At 36.3% G+C, this 18,853-nt stretch overlaps 1 protein-coding gene across 1 annotated transcript in view; it reads left to right on the forward strand.

The window, feature by feature from the left end:
* LOC135197758 (retinoid-inducible serine carboxypeptidase-like) overlaps positions 1-16,357 on the forward strand; it is a 17,356-nt gene extending 999 nt beyond the window's left edge. The window contains exons 2-9 of the mRNA XM_064224841.1: positions 568-788; positions 6,269-6,499; positions 7,198-7,308; positions 8,253-8,487; positions 12,406-12,588; positions 13,517-13,594; positions 14,237-14,397; positions 15,996-16,357. Coding sequence (XP_064080911.1) covers positions 568-788; positions 6,269-6,499; positions 7,198-7,308; positions 8,253-8,487; positions 12,406-12,588; positions 13,517-13,594; positions 14,237-14,397; positions 15,996-16,064 — 1,289 coding nt within the window. The 3' untranslated portion in view covers positions 16,065-16,357. The remainder of the gene's footprint in view (positions 1-567; positions 789-6,268; positions 6,500-7,197; positions 7,309-8,252; positions 8,488-12,405; positions 12,589-13,516; positions 13,595-14,236; positions 14,398-15,995) is intronic.
* The last annotated feature ends 2,496 nt before the right edge of the window (positions 16,358-18,853 follow it).

Raw genomic sequence — 18,853 nt, forward strand, 5'->3', positions numbered from 1 at the left:
ACAAATGAATGACGGTCAGGTTACTAAAAACAACAAAAAACAAAGGGCAGTGTTTATAATTTGGTTTGAATGAATGATGAATCTCTTACACCAACACAAACTAAAGCATAATACCTTTCAGCGCCTTTACCCGAGAAAGGTCACTTGAAGTGTGACCTTGTAAGCGTTCTGAAAAGGACGTAAATCTGATTCTATTTCTAATAATGAAAATCAAGTCATAAGGAACATATGGTACGGGGAGGTAAACGAAGAAAAAATCTAGAGTAGTGTACCTTTGTGAATTGCGATCTAAATCAGTGCAAATGTGATATTTCTGAAAATGCTACCCAAGGTTTGAAGTCTGGAGACAGAAGGTCAGATTGGGCAGCATTGTTCGTGAAGAGAAGTGTGGAGATTCAAGGAGGAAGGATGTATTACAGGGCAATGCTAAATGGAGCCACAATATACATACATATATGTTATATATACATAACATATACATATACATACATTCATTATTATATATATACATATATATATTATATATATGTATGTATATATAGTATATATTACTACACTATTCTCCAGTGAAAAGCGACCCCCTACAAGAGGAATGGGGTTACGTGACAGTCCGCCCAAAAGCCCACATGTTTTGGGCATTATACCATGTGGACCAGCCAGGCGATTACGCGACCTACCCCCTCATCATGTGGCTTCAGGGAGGACCAGGCTGTTCAGGAGTCGGATTCGGGAACTTCATTGAAATGGGGCCTTATGACATCAACGGGAATAAGAGGCCGTATGCCTGGGTAAGCAAAGAAGTATTTAAAGCTGCTAAAATTCTCTTAACATGTTAAATCTCTTGTATGTTTAAATTAGCTCGTTTTTTCATCGCCTGCTTCTGTGGCTCATCCAAGTACTTCCAGCTGGTGCCTCAAATTATCACAAAAATAAATCAAATTACCAAATTAATGACATCTATGCATTGCAAAATATGCATGGAACATGATCACTCCATAAATTATATAATCACAAATTGTTCACAATAAAGAATTAAAGCCTTTCCTATAAGATATAAAAAATAATTAACGTTCAAACTCGTTGGAGCAAGCATCGTGAATCTAGCATACACCGGTTTGTTATAAAATTAGTGTCATAAAGTGTTTCTAGCCAAAAAAGGGTATGGAATTTACGAATTATAAAGCATGGTCTACCGGAAAACATTAGCTAGTATAAAATGGGCAGAGTGCAAAATCCACCAAGAGATAAAATCGTGAAGTTCCAAATCATGACGTTTAATTAGGGAAAAAAGTACATGTACCTCATCTGACAGTATAAAATTTAGCTGTCAAACAGTATGAGGTTCATATTTTCAATGCATTTCCATATATCCAAAAGTATAAACTTTTTCATATATCCAAAAGTATAAAGTTGAAGTTTAAAACACAGGACAGCCAATTACTAACTAAGTTTAAATTTAAAAGTATCCACAGGTATTTTCAAGAATCTCAAAGTAAGAAGTTTGACTATCATAAAATTTAGATTAATTTTCAAAAGGTATTTTTAAATATCGTAAAGTACTTAATTATTATACTGGGCAAAATTTGTGGCACATGGCAGGTTTCAAAAGCTATCTTTAACTATCACGAAGTACTTATACTTTTACTATTATAAAATGCATATTTCCAGTTTCGTGGGTGATTTAAATTATCTAAGCTGATGAGGTATAAATAAATAAATAAATAAACAAAAGTCCTAAGTTCCACTTCAGTCAATAATGATCTCACGATATATCCACATGAATGATTAAATAACATTCCTGTCACTCCACTGCACTTCACTTGGAGTGAAATTACAAGTTCCAGGAGTTTCGTTTCAAAAATAGACATTTTCTGCTGGCAAGAGGTGAGCTCTCTCTCTCTCTCTCTCTCTCTCTCTCTCTCTCTCTCTCTCTCTCGTAATTTCAGTATATCTTTTCATAATATTTATTGGACTTCATTAACAAGATGCGTGGTACGCTCTCTCTCTCTCTCTCTCTCTCTCTCTCTCTCTCTCTCTCTCTCTCTCTCTCTCTCTCTGAGTAATTCTCTTTTCATATCAGTATCTCTTTTCTCAATTTTCATTTTACTTTATTAATACGCTTCAATGAGGTGATCTCTCTCTCTCTCTCTCTCTCTCTCTCTCTCTCTCTCTCTCTCTCTCTCTCTCTGTCTCCTCTTTATTGCAATATCTTTACTTATGAAAAAGGATTCGAAGGTTAAAAAATAATTTTGCCAATAACAGCCGAGATATAATAAAACTTTCTGTAAACCACATCTAACCAGACATTCCCCACGACAGACAGACGTACGTTACTCAATATCAACCCAATCGACAAATAACATATCCCTCCAGTCAAGGGAAGGAGGTGCAACGCGTAATTATGCCAGAATGACAGACAACAACAACTGACAGCTTAAACCGACTTTAGGCGTTGCAATATCTAGGTCACAGCCATCACGACTCCGACGAAGGATTGCGAGGGGCTGCTGACTAAATCACGCTACCACCTCCTTCCTTTCGAAAGCACTTGGCAGGGATATCGAAAAGAAATTTGCAAAATGTTTTTCCAGGGAGATTTTACACCACGCGGCGCACGATGACCAACGCTTGCAAGATATTAGTGGAAATAATTTCGCTTACTCGGGGAGTAAGCTCACAAACTACTTAGTTGTTGCTGTTCTTGTAGGGGGGTAGGAAAGCCCAATGGAAAAGCCTAAAAAAGTCTGAAAAAGGTGTTTCGCATTTACTTAAAGATACAGGAATTTTTGCTGTCGTTGTTTTTGTTGAGGGGGTTAGAAAGCCCTATGTAAAAGCCTAAAAAAGTCTGAAAATGGTGTTTCGCCTTTAGTTAAGGGTACAGGAATTTAAGGATAGATTATTTATAATTTATGTATTAGAATGAAAATATAAGAAGTAAATAATGTACATGTTAAACAGTACAGAACAATTATTTTTTTAACAAAATATAACGTATTTATTTTCATTTTCGTTGGTGAACCAACGCGCTATTTGCCCGCTTGCTAAAAAGCAAGCGCCCCGGGTAAACTGGAGGTCGGATCATGACTTGTTAAGGGACACTACGACTAATGCCGTTTTAAGCAGAGTCATAACTTATCCACGTAAACAAGTGTTAGTAATATACGGGCTGCTCTATGAGCAAGAGCCCATGCTGGCATAAGGCCAGCTTAATCTCAAACAACAGTAAGTGTTAGTACTGGCTAACAGGATAATTACATAAATAAATTCTAAGCGTTCAAGAGATTACGTTATTCCAAAGGTATTCTTGGAATGGAATACAAAATTTTAAGTCAAAGGCCAAGCGCTAAGACCTTGGAGGTCGTTCAGCGATGAGAGGGCAATTGAGAGTAAAAAGGTTTCAAAGGTGCAACAGGAGGAAAACCTCGAAGCAGTTGCACTATGAAGCAATTGTTAAGAGGCAGTGGAAAGGAAGATGGAAGAAAGATAATATGAACGGAGGAATGGTAAAAGGAAGGGAAGAGGTTGCAGCTAAGAGCCGAAGGGACCCTGCAAAGGACGTTAAGTAATGCCTACAGTGCATAGACGGGGTGTAAGTTACAGTTCCCAAGATAGTCGAAAGTCAAAAACCCACACGAAAATTCATGTTACGAAAGCTTCAAGAGATAATTTCGAAATTCAGTGCAGTCACTCAAAACACATGTGACCCTAAAAACATAATTTATTCAAGATGTCAGCGAACAAAAAAGGACCAGGCTAATGGATCAAAGAAGAGCCGATGGGATCCAATAACAATAAACAGAGAAGATAGTTTCACAGATAGCAGATATATATATAGATAAAAAAAACGTTATCTCTTTCTAATTGAAGAAAAAATGTGCATTATCGTCCCCCGAAAGTCAGTGAAATGCAACAGCTGATAGATGAAGCTTTCATGAAGAAATCGAATCAGATAAGACTAAACTTCACACCATGATAACGAACTTGCTCTAAACACACTTCTGATAGCGGACAAAAAAAAAAAAAAAAAAAAAAAAAAAAAAAAAGTATATTCGGCAAAGTGACAGCTGAATACGAACACGTGGTGGCCAGTGTTTTTCTAAATTAAGCCAGCCCAATGCCTATGTGGAGATGAATATGAATACGTGAAATGTATATTTTAAAAATAAAATAGATAGGTATCGCGCGAAACAGCTAAAGAAGACTCGATAACAAATATACCACTTCAAAATAAAACCATATAAAACATGAAAGAGTGAAATATGAATACAATAAAATGTTACTAGGGAGAACATAATCTGGGTTCCCATTACCATCACCCATTAAGTACAGAAAAATTGCAAAGCACATGGGAAGGTCTCCCCATGATACTACTGAGTTAAAGAGAAAATGTGGCACTTGAAGTATCTGAAACTTTCAGTTTACAACTTTTGACTTTCAATATCCAGAAGCAGCTGGAGAACCTACTCTCTCAGATACACATTCAAATTATCAACCATGACGTAGGTAGAGAAATTCATAAGAGAAAACGAAGGAGGTCAAAATCTTCGAATGGCCAAAATTGTGTCTTTTTGGTTCAGTAGTTTGTTAGCAGTAATTAAGCAACCTTTTATGTGCGCGTGCTCAGTAATTGAGGTCTACCATTTTGAGAGGATGGGAGCAACATATCTAGTAGAGGATGAGTAGTATAAAATCTACCGCCACCTGGTACAAATATGATTAATGAATATTTAACAGCCTCAGTGACCTCCTTGACCAGAGTTCATGCTCGCATTTCAATCAGGTCGACAAAAGGCGCACAATTTAATACTTTCCCTCAATGAATACTGATGAGCGTCATTCAGTAGCCTTACTATCACTGTGTACAACGACCAAAACACTTGGGAAGAGACGGTAAACATTAGACACCAAATATAAAGGTTAAAAAATAAGGGAAACAACAATTAAAAAAAAACAAGCAAACTGCAGGACGGTCTACTTGAATGAGCATAAGCAAAATAATAATAAAAAAAAATGTATGCAACTTAAATAAGGAAACAAAAATGGTATGAGAGGATAAGCGCAAAAAAGAGAAAATTGAACAACGATGCCAATTAAGAAAATTAAGAAGCAAAACACAATATACAAAAGAAAAAATAACCTTCGATAAAAAAACATGAAAGGAAGCAAAGAATGAAAAAGAGAGGATAAAAATGAACGAGAATGGTGGAAGAAAAGGACTGACGCTGAACAGAAAGAAGAAAATTATCCCGACTAATCAGCCGCTAAAAGTTTGGTATTATAAGAGAGCTTTATTATATGAGATAACATCGCCTCATCTTTCATCGTGGCAGCTAAAACAAAAATACTTCTATTAAAAGAACTTACAGTTCATTAACAAAGCGTAACCTTACTAACTTAAACCCCCTTATTTGGAACTCTATCAGCACGACTGAGAGAGAGAGAGAGAGAGAGAGAGAGAGAGAGAGAGAGAGATCCTTAACATCGAGGCGTTGTGTGTACTTACATAAAGGGGAAAATAAAGCATTAAAATATTCGAGTAACAGGTTAGACAAACCGACAGACAGACGAACTGAAAGAGAAATTTTATATATATATATATATATATATATATATATATATATATATATACATATATATTATATAACATATATATATGTATATATATATGTTTATATATATATTATATATATATATATATATATATATATAAACACATACACATATATCAAAATAAAAGTTCTCTCAAAAGATTAGTGACTTCCAAGTACACCATGGTTATAAGTTTTGCAGAAAAGAATGTTTCTTGACAGGTAAAGGGCAACAAATTATTTATTATTTCTTATTATTATGTAATATAATCCTAAAATATTTCCCCAATAGAGGATTTCACTAAATTATAACTATTCCTTGTATTGGGGTTAACACCTCGCTAATACAGGTACTAGTAATATCTAGTTGGGGAATAGTTAGTTTCAAGATTCACCAGCCTTCCAAAAACTTGAAGTATATGAATGTACTTTCCATAATACCTTCTCTTGGAATATATTTACAACTTCCTCGCCAAGCTTGTAAAAATGTCTATAGAAATCACTTAATCTAATGCCTTACGATATAACTTATAATCAAGTTACTGAATAAATATCTTGAATTTTCTTCCTTAACCAAATTATAAAAATCAATTAATTTAAGGCAAATCGTGGCTCTATAAATACATCATTCGATCACAAATGTGTCGAGGGAAAAACAGAGGTCTTTTCACATCCAACAGACGAAGAGTGCCAACCTACTGTTCGTCGACAACCCAGTTGGCACTGGGTACAGCTATGTCGAAGACGACAGTGCCCTGACGACGGACAACTTACAAATAGCCAATGACCTCGTGACCTGCGTCAAGGAGATCTTCAAGGCCAATCCGGACTTGGAGAAGATGCCCTTCTTCGTTTACGCCGAGTCTTACGGTGGCAAAATGACAGTTGATTTTGCTCTTGCATTTGACCAGGTACGATTATTTTATCAAAGGTTCGTTCATCGTCAAAATCTTTTCATTTATTCTTTTTACTTGTCTTACTTTCCCATTTGCTTTTAGCTCTGGAACTCTGACATTCTGTTTGAACAAGCGTTTTTATAGCGGTGTTTTTCATTGTACTTAAAAACTTTTCTTAAATTTCTGCAGTTTTGGAGGATTACTTCAATATTCCCCTTTAGTCTGCTATTAAAGTGTGACATTGTGTGTCAACGACTACAAAAATAGTATCCCCACTCAAGCGTTCAAAAACATTTAAGGGCGAATGCTTTAACTAGAACTCTATTGAGTGCCTTTAGTGCACCTCACACGCTGCACTATAAGCATTACTGAACGTTCTTTGCAGCATATATTCGGCCCCTCTAGCTGCAGCCCACTTTAATTCTTTTTACTGTACCCCCTCTCATAGTCTCTTTCCTCCGTCTTACTTTCCACCCCATCTTAACGATTGTTTCATACGTAGAGCAACTGCAAGGTTTTCACTCTGTTACACCTTACAGTCTTTTTACTTCAATTTCCTTTTCAGCGCTGAATAACCTCTTTGGTCCCAGCGGCGCTTGGCCCTTGGCCTAAATTTTATAATCCATCCCATTTCAAAAGAAAAACCCTATTTACACTAAGACTTGGCGCCTTCCATCATAAAGCCAAACATCTAAACTGGCATGTATCCTCAGGCGATCAGAAACGGCGAAGTGACGAGCGATTTCCGTGGAGTGGCTCTCGGGGATTCCTGGATAAGCCCTATGGACTCCATCAATAGTTGGGGTCCTTATCTCTACACGATGGTAAGTTGGGACGTTTTTTTGCAAAATATGTAAGCACCAAGTCATATCCTTTTAGTCATTCTATTCAAAAATAAAGAAGACAGTTCCTATAGTTATAGTAGATTCACATCAACCGTGCATCTAATGTCTAGGCTAGTCCCTTACGACGCTCCTGATTGGCAGTTGATAAACCAATCACTAGGCTGGAAACTCTCAGTCTCTCGAGAGAGTTCACATAAGCAGGGTGTATGTTCCACTTCTCCTGAGGGATACGTCTTTCAAAAGTATCCCTCAGGAGAGGTGGAACATACATCCTGCCTATGTGAACTCTCAAGAGAGAATGAGAGTTTCCATCCCTGTGACTGGCTAATCGAAAGCCAGCCAGGAGCGTCGTAAGGGACTGGCCAAGGCATCAGATGCGCGGTTGAAGTGAATCTACTATAGCACTATACCCCAAGTTCCAATTACCGTGGAAACAATCTCCGTGACTGCAAATTTTGTAATAATGATTATAAGATCTTAGCATAACTGCAGCTACTGTAAACTTGGCAAGAGTCTCTTGGCAAAGTTATTGAGGGTTGTTTATTCTTTAAAAGACAAGAAGGTTTACGTAGAGGAAGCCATTCACAAACCAGAAGTTTCAATCTATATACCTCGTGTTCTGCACTATCCTCACCAATATATTTGTGGAATCTATAAACCGACATTAACCCCGTATAGTAGATCGAGAGCTAGAGTAATTACTAGGTAATTTCAAAATTCTCTAAATTTCCTGCTCTCAAATTCTGTGTACTGTTTCTTCCTCGGTATAAATCAAACTTTCTTCCTGCTAAGAATGTAGATGACTGTTTGATAACCAAAGAAAAAAAATGACGTCGATTTACTATACAATTTAATCATTCAAGTCTTTCCGAATACCATGTGCTCTCGAACCCTTCTCACTGAACCACGAAAACCTCCCCAAGGGCTTCGTCAACCGAGCGGGACTGAACGAAGTCAACGAGGCTTCTGCGCAGGCGCAAGCCTACGTCGACGCGGGCAAATGGACGGAGGCCACGGATGCCTGGGCACACGCAGAGGACGTCATTGACCGCGTGGCCCACGGGGTGAACCTCTACAACGTCCTTGCCGAAGAAGACATCTACATGCTGACGAGGAGGTCTGGCGACGAGGGTCTTGCTGACATGACTGCCAGTATGCGTAAGTTATGCTTAAGCTGAGTGAGTTCTCATTCACGAGGCATCAACGATAACAAAACTTCTTTCAGTTATTTTTCTGAAGATTGAAAAAGAAACCCACAAAATCACTGTGTAACGTGTTTACTTCTAAGTATTTACGATAAAATTAAATGTAAATACTTGGAAGTAAACGCGTTACACAGTGAGTTTGTGGGTTTCTTTTTCAATAATAATAATAATAATGTCTTGGAATACCCAAATATACAAGGCCCTCTAAACTATCTTCTCCCCCTAAGCATGTTCGGTATCTGAAACAAAACTCACCTCTGTTATTTCTGTGTAGTATGTATATATATTCATCTATATCGACGTTTGCTATCAATTCATCCAAGAAAAAATACATCGTCAATAATAATAATAAGCATATTCGGTATCTGAAACAAACCTGTCATCGATCATTTCTCGTAAAAATATCCGACTTCATCGAATCGTGCTGCAAATTCGTCACAAAAAATGCCGCGTTAATAATAATAATAATAATAATAATAATAATAATAATAATAATAATAATAATAATAATAATAATAATATAATAAAGACTATACAGCCAACTAAGAGGGGAAAGACAACCACCAGAAATTCCTGAAGCCGAACCAAGTAGAGACTGGGAAAAACATATGGAGCAATCGGGTATCACACAAACAAACATGCAACATGGCTCCAGGAAGTCAAGGAAGAAGAAACAGGGAGAATAAAAACAAAGATTCACAGAGATCACGACAGACACAGTCAGACACCAACTAAAGAAAATGCCAACTGGAAAGCCCCAGGTCCCGATGAAGTCCATGGATACTGGCTCAAAAACTTCAAGGCCCTAACCCACGAATAGCAAAAACAACTCCAGCATTGTATCTCAAATCACCATGCACCCAAATGGATGACCACAGAGAACATCCTTAGTACAAAAAGACAAGAGTAAGGGAAATATAGCAGTAACTACAGGCCTATCACCTGCCTACCAATAATGTGGAAGTTACTAACAGGTATCATCAGTGAAAGGCTATACAATTACCTAGAGGAGACAAACACCATCCCCCACCAACAGAAAGGCTGCAGAAGGAAGTGTAGGGGCACAAAAAGCACCAGCTCCTGATAGACAAAATGGTAATGAAGAACAGTAGGAGAAGGAAAACCAACCTAAGCAATGGCATGGATAGACTATAAGAAAGCCTTCGACATGATACCACACACTGGCTAATAGAATGCCTGAAAATATATGGGGCAGAGGAAAACACCATCAGCTTCCTCAAAAATACAATGCGAACTGGAATACAATACTTACAAGCTCTGGAATAAGACTAGCAGAGGTTAATATCAGGAGAGGGATCTTCCAGGGCGACTCACTGTCCCCACTACTCTTCGTAGTAGCCATGATTCCCATGACAAAAGTACTACAGAAGATGGATGCCGGGTACCAACTCAAGAAAAGAGGCAACAGAATCAACCATCTGTTGTTCATGGACGACATCAAGCTGTATGGTAAGAGCATCAAGGAAATAGATACCCTAATCCAGACTGTAAGGATTGTATCTGGGGACATCAGGATGGAGTTTGGAATAGACAAATGCGCCTTAGTCAACATACAAAAAGGCAAAGTAACGAGAACTGAAGGGATAAAGCTACCAGATGGGAGCAACATCAAACACATAGATGAGACAGGATACAAATACCTGGGAATAATGGAGGGAGGGGATATAAAACACCAAGAGATGAAGGACACGATCAGGAAAGAATATATGCAGAGACTCAAGGCGATACTCAAGTCAAAACTCAACGCCGGAAATATGATAAAAGCCATAAAACACATGGCCAGTGCCAGTAATCAGATACAGCGCAGGAATAGTGGAATGGACGAAGGCAGAACTCGGCAGCATAGATCAGAAAACCAGGACTATGACAAATACACAAAGCACTACACCCAAGAGCAAATACGGACAGACTATTACATAACACGAAAGGAAGGAGGGAGAGGACTACTAAGTATAGAGGACTGCGTCAACATCGAGAACAGAGCACTGGGCAATATCTGAAAACCAGTGAAGACGAGTGGCTAAAGAGTGCATGGAAGAAGGACTAATAAAAGTAGACGAAGAGCCAGAAATATACAGAGACAGGAGAATGACAGACAGAACAGAGGACTGGGGCACAACAAACCAATGCACGGACAATACATCAGACAGACTAAAGAACTAGCCAGCGATGGACACATGGCAATGGCCTACAGAGGGGAGAGCTAAAAGTGAAGGAAAGGAAACTGAAGGAACCTGAAATAAACAGCGGTGCACAAGATCAGGCCCTAAGACCAGATATGTTCAAAGAACGATAGACGAAAATAACATCTGTCCCATATGTAGGAAGGTGCAATACGAAAAATGAAACCATAAACCACATAGCAGGCGAATGCCCCGGCACTTGCACAGAACCAGTACAAAAACAGGCATGATTCAGTGGTCAAAAGCCCTCCACTGGAGCCTGTGCAAGAAACATCAGTATACCTTGCAGTAATAAGTGGTACGAGCACCAACCTGAGGGAGTGATAGAAAACGATCAAGGCAAAGATCCTCTGGGACTATGGTATCAGAACGGATAGGGTGATACGTGCAAACAGACAGACGTGACGTTGATTGACAAAGTCAAGAAGAAAGTATCACTCATTGATGTCTGCAATACCATGGGACCACACCAAGAGTTGAAGAGAAAGAGAGGGAAAAAATGGCTAAGTATCAAGATTCTGAAAATAGAAAATAAGAAGTGATATGGGATATGCCAGTGGGAAATCGTACCCATAATCATAGAGCACTAGGCACGATCCCAAGATCCCTGAAAAGGAATCTAGAAAAAACTAGACGCTGAAGTAGCTCCCAGGACTCATGCAGAAGAGTGTGATCTAGAAACAAAGGCACACATAGTGAGAAAAGTGATGGACTCCTAAGGAGGCAGGATGCAACCCAGAACCCCACACTATAAATACCACCCAGTCGAATTGGAGGACTGTGATAGAGCAAAAAAAAAAAAAAAAAATAATAATAATAATAATAATAATAATAATAATAATAATAATAATAATAATAATAATTTTATGCAGATGTTCAATTAGATACAATAAAATTCATATACAAGTTTTTGTAAGTTCTTAAAACTTGAAAATTGCGATTGCCAACCCAAAAATTTATCACCAAAATGTATGTACAAAAAACATGTAGTATTAAAAAAAAAAAAACAAATACTGTGTACTACCTACTCACACCGAAAAACACAGTTATTACCATTCATTCTGTTTCCCCGAAAGAATTTAGTTTAAGTAATAGATATTTTTGCTGGACAGAAAGGTAAACAACCGAAATTTTTGCTGGACAGAAAGGCAAAGAATCAAAATTTTTGCTGGACAGAAGGGTAAACAATCAAAATTTTTGCTGGACAGAAAGGCAAAGAATCGAAATTTTTGCTGGACAAAAGGGTAAACAATCGAAATTTTTGCTGGAATGAAAGGTAAACAATCGAATTTCTTACTGGACAGAAAGGTAAACAATCAAAATTTTTGCTGGACAGAAAAGTAAACAATCGAAATTTTTACTGGACGGAAAGGCAAACAACCGAAATTTTTGCTGAACAGAAAAGTAAACAATCGAAATTTTTACTGGACGGAAAGGCAAACAACCGAAATTTTTGCTGGACAGAAAGGTAAATCATCCTTTGTCGAATAAATCACAAAAGTAAAATAGATTTTGAAAGTGCCTCATGTGCTATTTGAATCCGAGAGCAGACATTCATTATGCGATGAAACCTTGACAGTCACACGGAAAACTGCTGACTGTTAAGAAACAAATTACATTCTCTCATACCTCCAGTCACTTACACCATCTATTTGACTGACCTCTAGGGTACCTGTACAAGCGTCACGTGTGGGACGACTTTGGCGTGGCAAACGACAACCTCTCCGACTTCATGAACGGACCCCAGGCACAGCGCTGGAACATACCCCCTGAGGTCGTATGGCAACAGTCGAGTTCGAAAGTGTTTGACACTCTGGGAGTAGACTTCATGAAACCTGTTATCGATTCTGGTATGTAGGTGAGTGATTATCTACAATATATAAAATATATATATATATTATATATATATATATATATATATATATATATATATATATATATATATATATATATATATATGGTATAAAACGGAAATATAATGCAACGTTAAAATATGTTCTCGGGGCACTTACACCGACCTTAACATTCATCGCCAGGCAATGGTACTCTAATGGGTGGACTGTTATAATGCTAACATAAGCATGCTGTATTTCCAATAAAACTACATCTCTTCGTAGCACAAATTTTTTCATGTAACACAATAATGAATATTTTCGATACATTAGCTTAAGGCTACTTTATATTAGTGTATGCACGTGACTATACACAAATAAAAATATATTATATGTGTACAAATATATTTACTTATATATATATAGTATATATATATATATCTATATATATATATATATATATATATATATATAAATGTATAAGCCACGAAGGAAAAATAAACAACGGTTTTCCGCAAGATCTTTGCGACGTTCAACGTCCTTTACTTAGCAGATAAACTGCTAAGGTAAAGGACGTTGAACGTCGAAAGATCTTGCAGAAACTCCGTTGTTTATTTTTCCTTCGTGGCTTATACCTTTATTTATGGATTTATCACGTTCCAAACTTTCGTGATTCAGTTATATATTATATATATATATATATATATATATATATATATATATCATATATATATATATATAATATATATATAAATATATTATATACAGGCTTATTTTTCAAATCAAATCCCGGTATTTTTTTTCAACTGAAAGGCAAGGGAGACTACCAAAAGTTGTGGCTCAAATGGTAGCGCCCTTGCCTGTCAATTGAAAGACCTGAGTTCGTACCTCTATGTGATGCAGAAATTAGACGGTAAGAAATTAACAATTAAGCCTTTCTTGACAGTGGAAAAACTCCTGACCGAAACTCAGCTTCTAGTTGCAGTGTACACAGGCAATCTGGACTTGATCTGCAGCACACCAGGTAAGATCTTACTTACCAAATTTATTACCCCATTACATATTAATTAAAAATTTGAAGGGGTTTCTCCTACAATATGTTAGCCCATAAAATAGAACAAAATGATAATTCTATTAGTTTTTAAGGTTTCCTTGGAGTTTGGAAAAAATTAACTCTTACGGCTAGTATATTTGCTATTCAGGAAAATTATGGATTTTTGAATCATCAGTTCAACAAAAAATTAGTAAAAAAATAACATTTTTATTATTTGATTGAAAATTTGAACATATCTCTACTTTTTAATATTTATTTAAAACAGTTTTTATTTCTATTTATAATTTTTTTATTATTTTTATTTAATTACGATAATTGTTAACTTATTATTAATTTTTTGTATTCAACTAAATTGGCTTTAATGGATAAAAAAAGTATATTCTTTCTATTTTTAAAAGATTTACTTCGGTTATTACTAAATAATATAAAAAAGTACGGTGTTTTTTTTTTTTTTTTTCATCTATTACTTAAAAATAACAAAAATTCAGATTGATAAGTATTACTGAGAGTATGGATGGTCCAATATTATAACTTGCCAAATCTAGTCAATTGCAATCTATTTGTTTTTTTAAAAATGTCTGCATATAACTTTCAATTCCCCTCCCCCTCAAGGTACATACCAGTGGATAGAAAACATGGAGTGGCCGGGGAAAGTAGAATGGATGGCAGCTGAAAACCAACCGCTACACGTCACTGCTTATTCCATGCAAGCAGCTACTGTTCAGCGCTCGGGGAAATTTGCTCTCTTCACCCTCTTCCGGTCGGGTCATATGGTAAGAACGGGAATTTTTGGGAGCTTTTCTTGGCTCCTCATATGAGCGAACCCGGGGCTCGATAACCCTGTTACTCGTGTGATAAATATTTGGGTTAATGAAGATAGACTCGATATCACCTACACATACTAAATGAACTTTTACATACAGAAATTACTGTATATAATGAAAGCCTTAATCAATAAAAAGTCTAAGATGCTTCTCATAACTGCATGAGTAGCTTTACAAATATACGAGAATAAAGCATGAACACGTGTATGGAAATAAAATGTGAGAGAGAGAGAGAGAGAGAGAGAGAGAGAGAGAGAGAGAGAGAGAGAGAGATGAAATGAGGAAGGAGACACCATTCGAGTTCTTGCAAATGCTAAACTCAGCCTTTTTTTTTTCCTTTTTTTTTTTTTTTTTTTTTTTTTTTTAATCAAGATGAGTTTGTGAAATGTGAATGTTTCAGTATGAAGGTCATGGTCAAAGTCACAAGGCGTTGGTGTGATCTGACAGTGTTTCGTTAGTGGAGCATGTTTGTCAAACTCGCAGTTATAAAGATAATGAGGACCAAGGTTATGTTTTGTTTAAACAACAATCAATGGCATTTGATGACACAATTTCAACTTTTCCAACATCTTGCTCTGCGTTTGTACCAGGTCTGACTAAAATGCCATCAACTGTGTACTCCCTATTGCCATGACAAGGCAAGGATAACAGACAGACAGAACAGACAGACAATCTCCTTTTATGCAGAGCTATGCATGATTTTCTACTTTGGCATTAAGTTTTATTGACATCACTTTGACCATACAGGATTGTGATGGCTAGGTAAGTTTGACGAATAGACAGAGTGGGAGATAAGCTTGACAACAAAGCTTGATGGATAACAAGATGGACAGATAAGCCTGACAACAAAGCTTGGTGGATAAACAGATAAGCTTGATAACAAAGCTTGATGGTTAGAGAGAGCAAAGCTTAACGGACACAGAAGGCACATACAATGGAAAATCTAAATTGCATCCATTTTTTTTTTTTTGGCTAAGTTAGAGTAAGGTCCGTCCCACAATGCAATACACTGACGTACACACAGACAGACAGACGGATGGCCAGACCAAGGGACAGACAACCATACTAACGTGTACACTTAACTTTGCTTTGTATGGAACTATGTATTCATCGATTTTCGTCATACCATCATCAGTGACAACCTTGTATATGACGTGTACCCAAAAATGATGCTAGCAACGCATGTTTGTTAACGTTAAGATCGCAATGGGAAAAATCAGCATTGGAAAGTTTTGAAAAAATATCATCAAAACTTATCAGAATCATTAGAAATATCATCAGCAAATGTCAAATTATATATATATATATATATATATATATATATATATATATATATATATATATATATATATATATAATATATACATACATACACACAAATATATATATATATATATATATATGATATATATATATATATATATATATATATATATATATAGATATATATATATATATATATATAGATATATATATATATATATACACACACTATATATAAGATATTATATATATACTCATATTAATATTAGTTTCACCTTCCTCAGGTACCCATGGATGTTCCGGAGTTGGCTCTCCTCATGGTAGATAAGATAACAGAATACTCTAATGAATAGGAGGCGAGAACAGACTTCCCGGCTGAATAATTCCAATAAAAGGCTTCCGAAAACAAGGTTTTCTCCCGGGAGCAGATAACGACAACTGGTGGAAATGGAAACAAAAAATGAAAACGTGACCCTTATCAATAATCTTTAAAAAAAGACGCCTTCAAGCAGTTAGTACTTGGTAACACCACGGCATTCATTTTGAAAAATAAAATTGTCAATACTTATCCTAATATCTGCGCTAATGAAACAAAGCCTTAACCTACAAGCACTTGGAAAATAATAAAAGGTGAGAAAGATGTAAAGGTCGAATAAATTCAGTGGATAATTTTTAGCCTCATACAGAAACAGAAAATTCTTCCGACAAAGGTCTTTGCGGTTTTCCTGCAGATAACGCCCGAAGAAAAAAAAATTCATAACGGTATTTCTTGAAGGAGTATATATTAATACAATTCCCAGACATGGTTTTCATAATTCATTTTTCTATGAGTGAGAATCTTCACGGAGTTCTTACCTAAGAAATCTGCTTCCATTGAAAGGTGCAACAATTCAAACAGAAACTAGTATTGGAGTAAACACAAAGATATCTTTGCTTTTATTCCAATACAAAGATATTTCTTATTCGATACTGATACTGAAAATTCCTGATAATTCGTTACAAAATGTGATACAGCACAAAAATAAGCAATGGAGTAAATATATGGATATATTTAGATTGATAATCACCCTTTAAAAATGATAAACAGAAAATGTTATTACACAAAAAAAGTTATCGTGTAAACGACAATATAATATTCACGCTACAACGGCGATACATTAACAACAAAATGTGCTACAAACGAAACATTTATGATGTAAATACAAGAATACATTTATAAAGATGTCCTTATTGTAACGGATAATTTACACATAAAGTTCTACTTCACTAAAATAAATGAGTATAGGACTAAATACCCGGTTATCTTTTTGACAGATAATCACTCTGTACAGGTGTTAATTCAACAGTCTTATCATTGTCAACAGTTTTGAATATATCCTTGAAAAGCCTTCGAAATACAGCGTTCTATCTCAGTGACATGTGCTGCTTTTGACAGCCATTGCATTGATTCAATACAGTTTCTTCCGAAATCCTACAATTTGTGTAGCACTCAACTCCACACCGAATAAGTGCCTTCCAGTTGCATGAGCTGAATGCTTTCGAGAGGTTTCCCAAAGCTGGAGAGAGAGAGAGAGAGAGAGAGAGAGATGAGAGGAGAGAGAGAGAGAGAGAGAGAGAGAGAGAGAGACCTTACCTTACCTTACAGACCTTACATCTTGTTCGGGTTGCCCAGGTCCCTCAGGTGTGAGGCACCTCTAATGTCTACCAGAGAGTTGCTAGTACATCTTCCGGTATATTTTGCATCTTCCAATCTTGGATGGTCTGGGATGCAGTTTAGATATTTGTCGAGCTTATTCTTAAACACATCTACGCTCACTCCTGATATATTCCTCAGATGAGCTGGGCAACGCATTGAATAGACGCTGCATTATCGATGCTGGTGCGTAGTGGATTAATGTCCTGTGTGCTTTCCTTATTTTTCCTGGTATAGTTTTGGGCACTATTAATCTACCTCTGCTTGCTCTTTCTGATATTTTTAGTTCCATGATATTTTCTGCTATTCCTTCTATCTGTTTTCCATGCCTGAATTATCATGTAGCGTTCTCTTCTCCTCTAGACTATATAATATTAAGAATTGTAGTCTTTCCCAGTAGTCTAGGTCCTTAACTTCTTCTATTCTAGCTGTAAAGGACCTTTGTACACTCTCTATTTGTGCAATATCCTTTTGATAGTGTGGGTACCATATCATATTGCAATATTCAAGTGGACTACGAACATATGTTTTATAAAGCATAATCATGTGTTCAGCTTTTCTTGTTTTAAAGTGCCGTAACAACATTCCCATTTTTGCTTTACATTTTGCCAACAGAGTTGCTATTTGATCATTGCATAACATGTTCCTATTCATCATCACACCAAGGTCTTTAACTGCTTCCTTATTTGTGATGGTCTCATTATTAGGTCCCCTTATATGCATATAGCTTTCTTTCTCTGTCTCCATAATTTATTGATTCAAATTTATCAGAGTTAAATACCATCCTATTTACCTCTGCCCAATCATATACTTTGTTAAGGTCTCTTTGTAGAGCGTTCCTATCTTCATCACAAGTAATTTCTCTACTTATTCTTGTGTCATCTGCGAAACTACTCACTACCGAATCCTTAACATTATTGTCTATGTCTTCAATCATAATAACAAACAATATTGCAGCTAACACCGTACCTTGCGGCACACCGGATATTACCTTGGCTTCATCCGATTTCTCGTCGTTTGCAATAACTATCTGTTTTCTGTTGTGTAAAAATTCTTTTAACCATCTTCCTACTTTATCCACGATATTGTGTTTTTCTAATTTTCTTCGCTAATATATTATGGTCTACTTTATCAAAAGCTTTTGCAAAGTCTAAATAAACCACACTGTTTCATTTCCGCTTTTCATATTTTGAAATATGTTTTCACGGTGGACTAACAGTTGGGTTTGTGTACTTTTTCCGGGTACGAAACCATGTTGTCCTTTATTAAATTAAATTATTATTATAAATGTTTCATAATATTTTTCTTCATTACCCTTTCATACACTTTCATAATATGTGATGTTAGACTCACAGGCCTATAATTACTTGCCTCTAGTCTTGATCCACTTTTGAAAGTAGGGGTAATATATGCTAATTTGTGCTCATCATATATCTTGCTGTGTATCTA

Source organism: Macrobrachium nipponense, chromosome 21, assembly GCF_015104395.2.
Source record: "Macrobrachium nipponense isolate FS-2020 chromosome 21, ASM1510439v2, whole genome shotgun sequence".
Lineage (NCBI taxonomy): Eukaryota > Metazoa > Arthropoda > Malacostraca > Decapoda > Palaemonidae > Macrobrachium > Macrobrachium nipponense.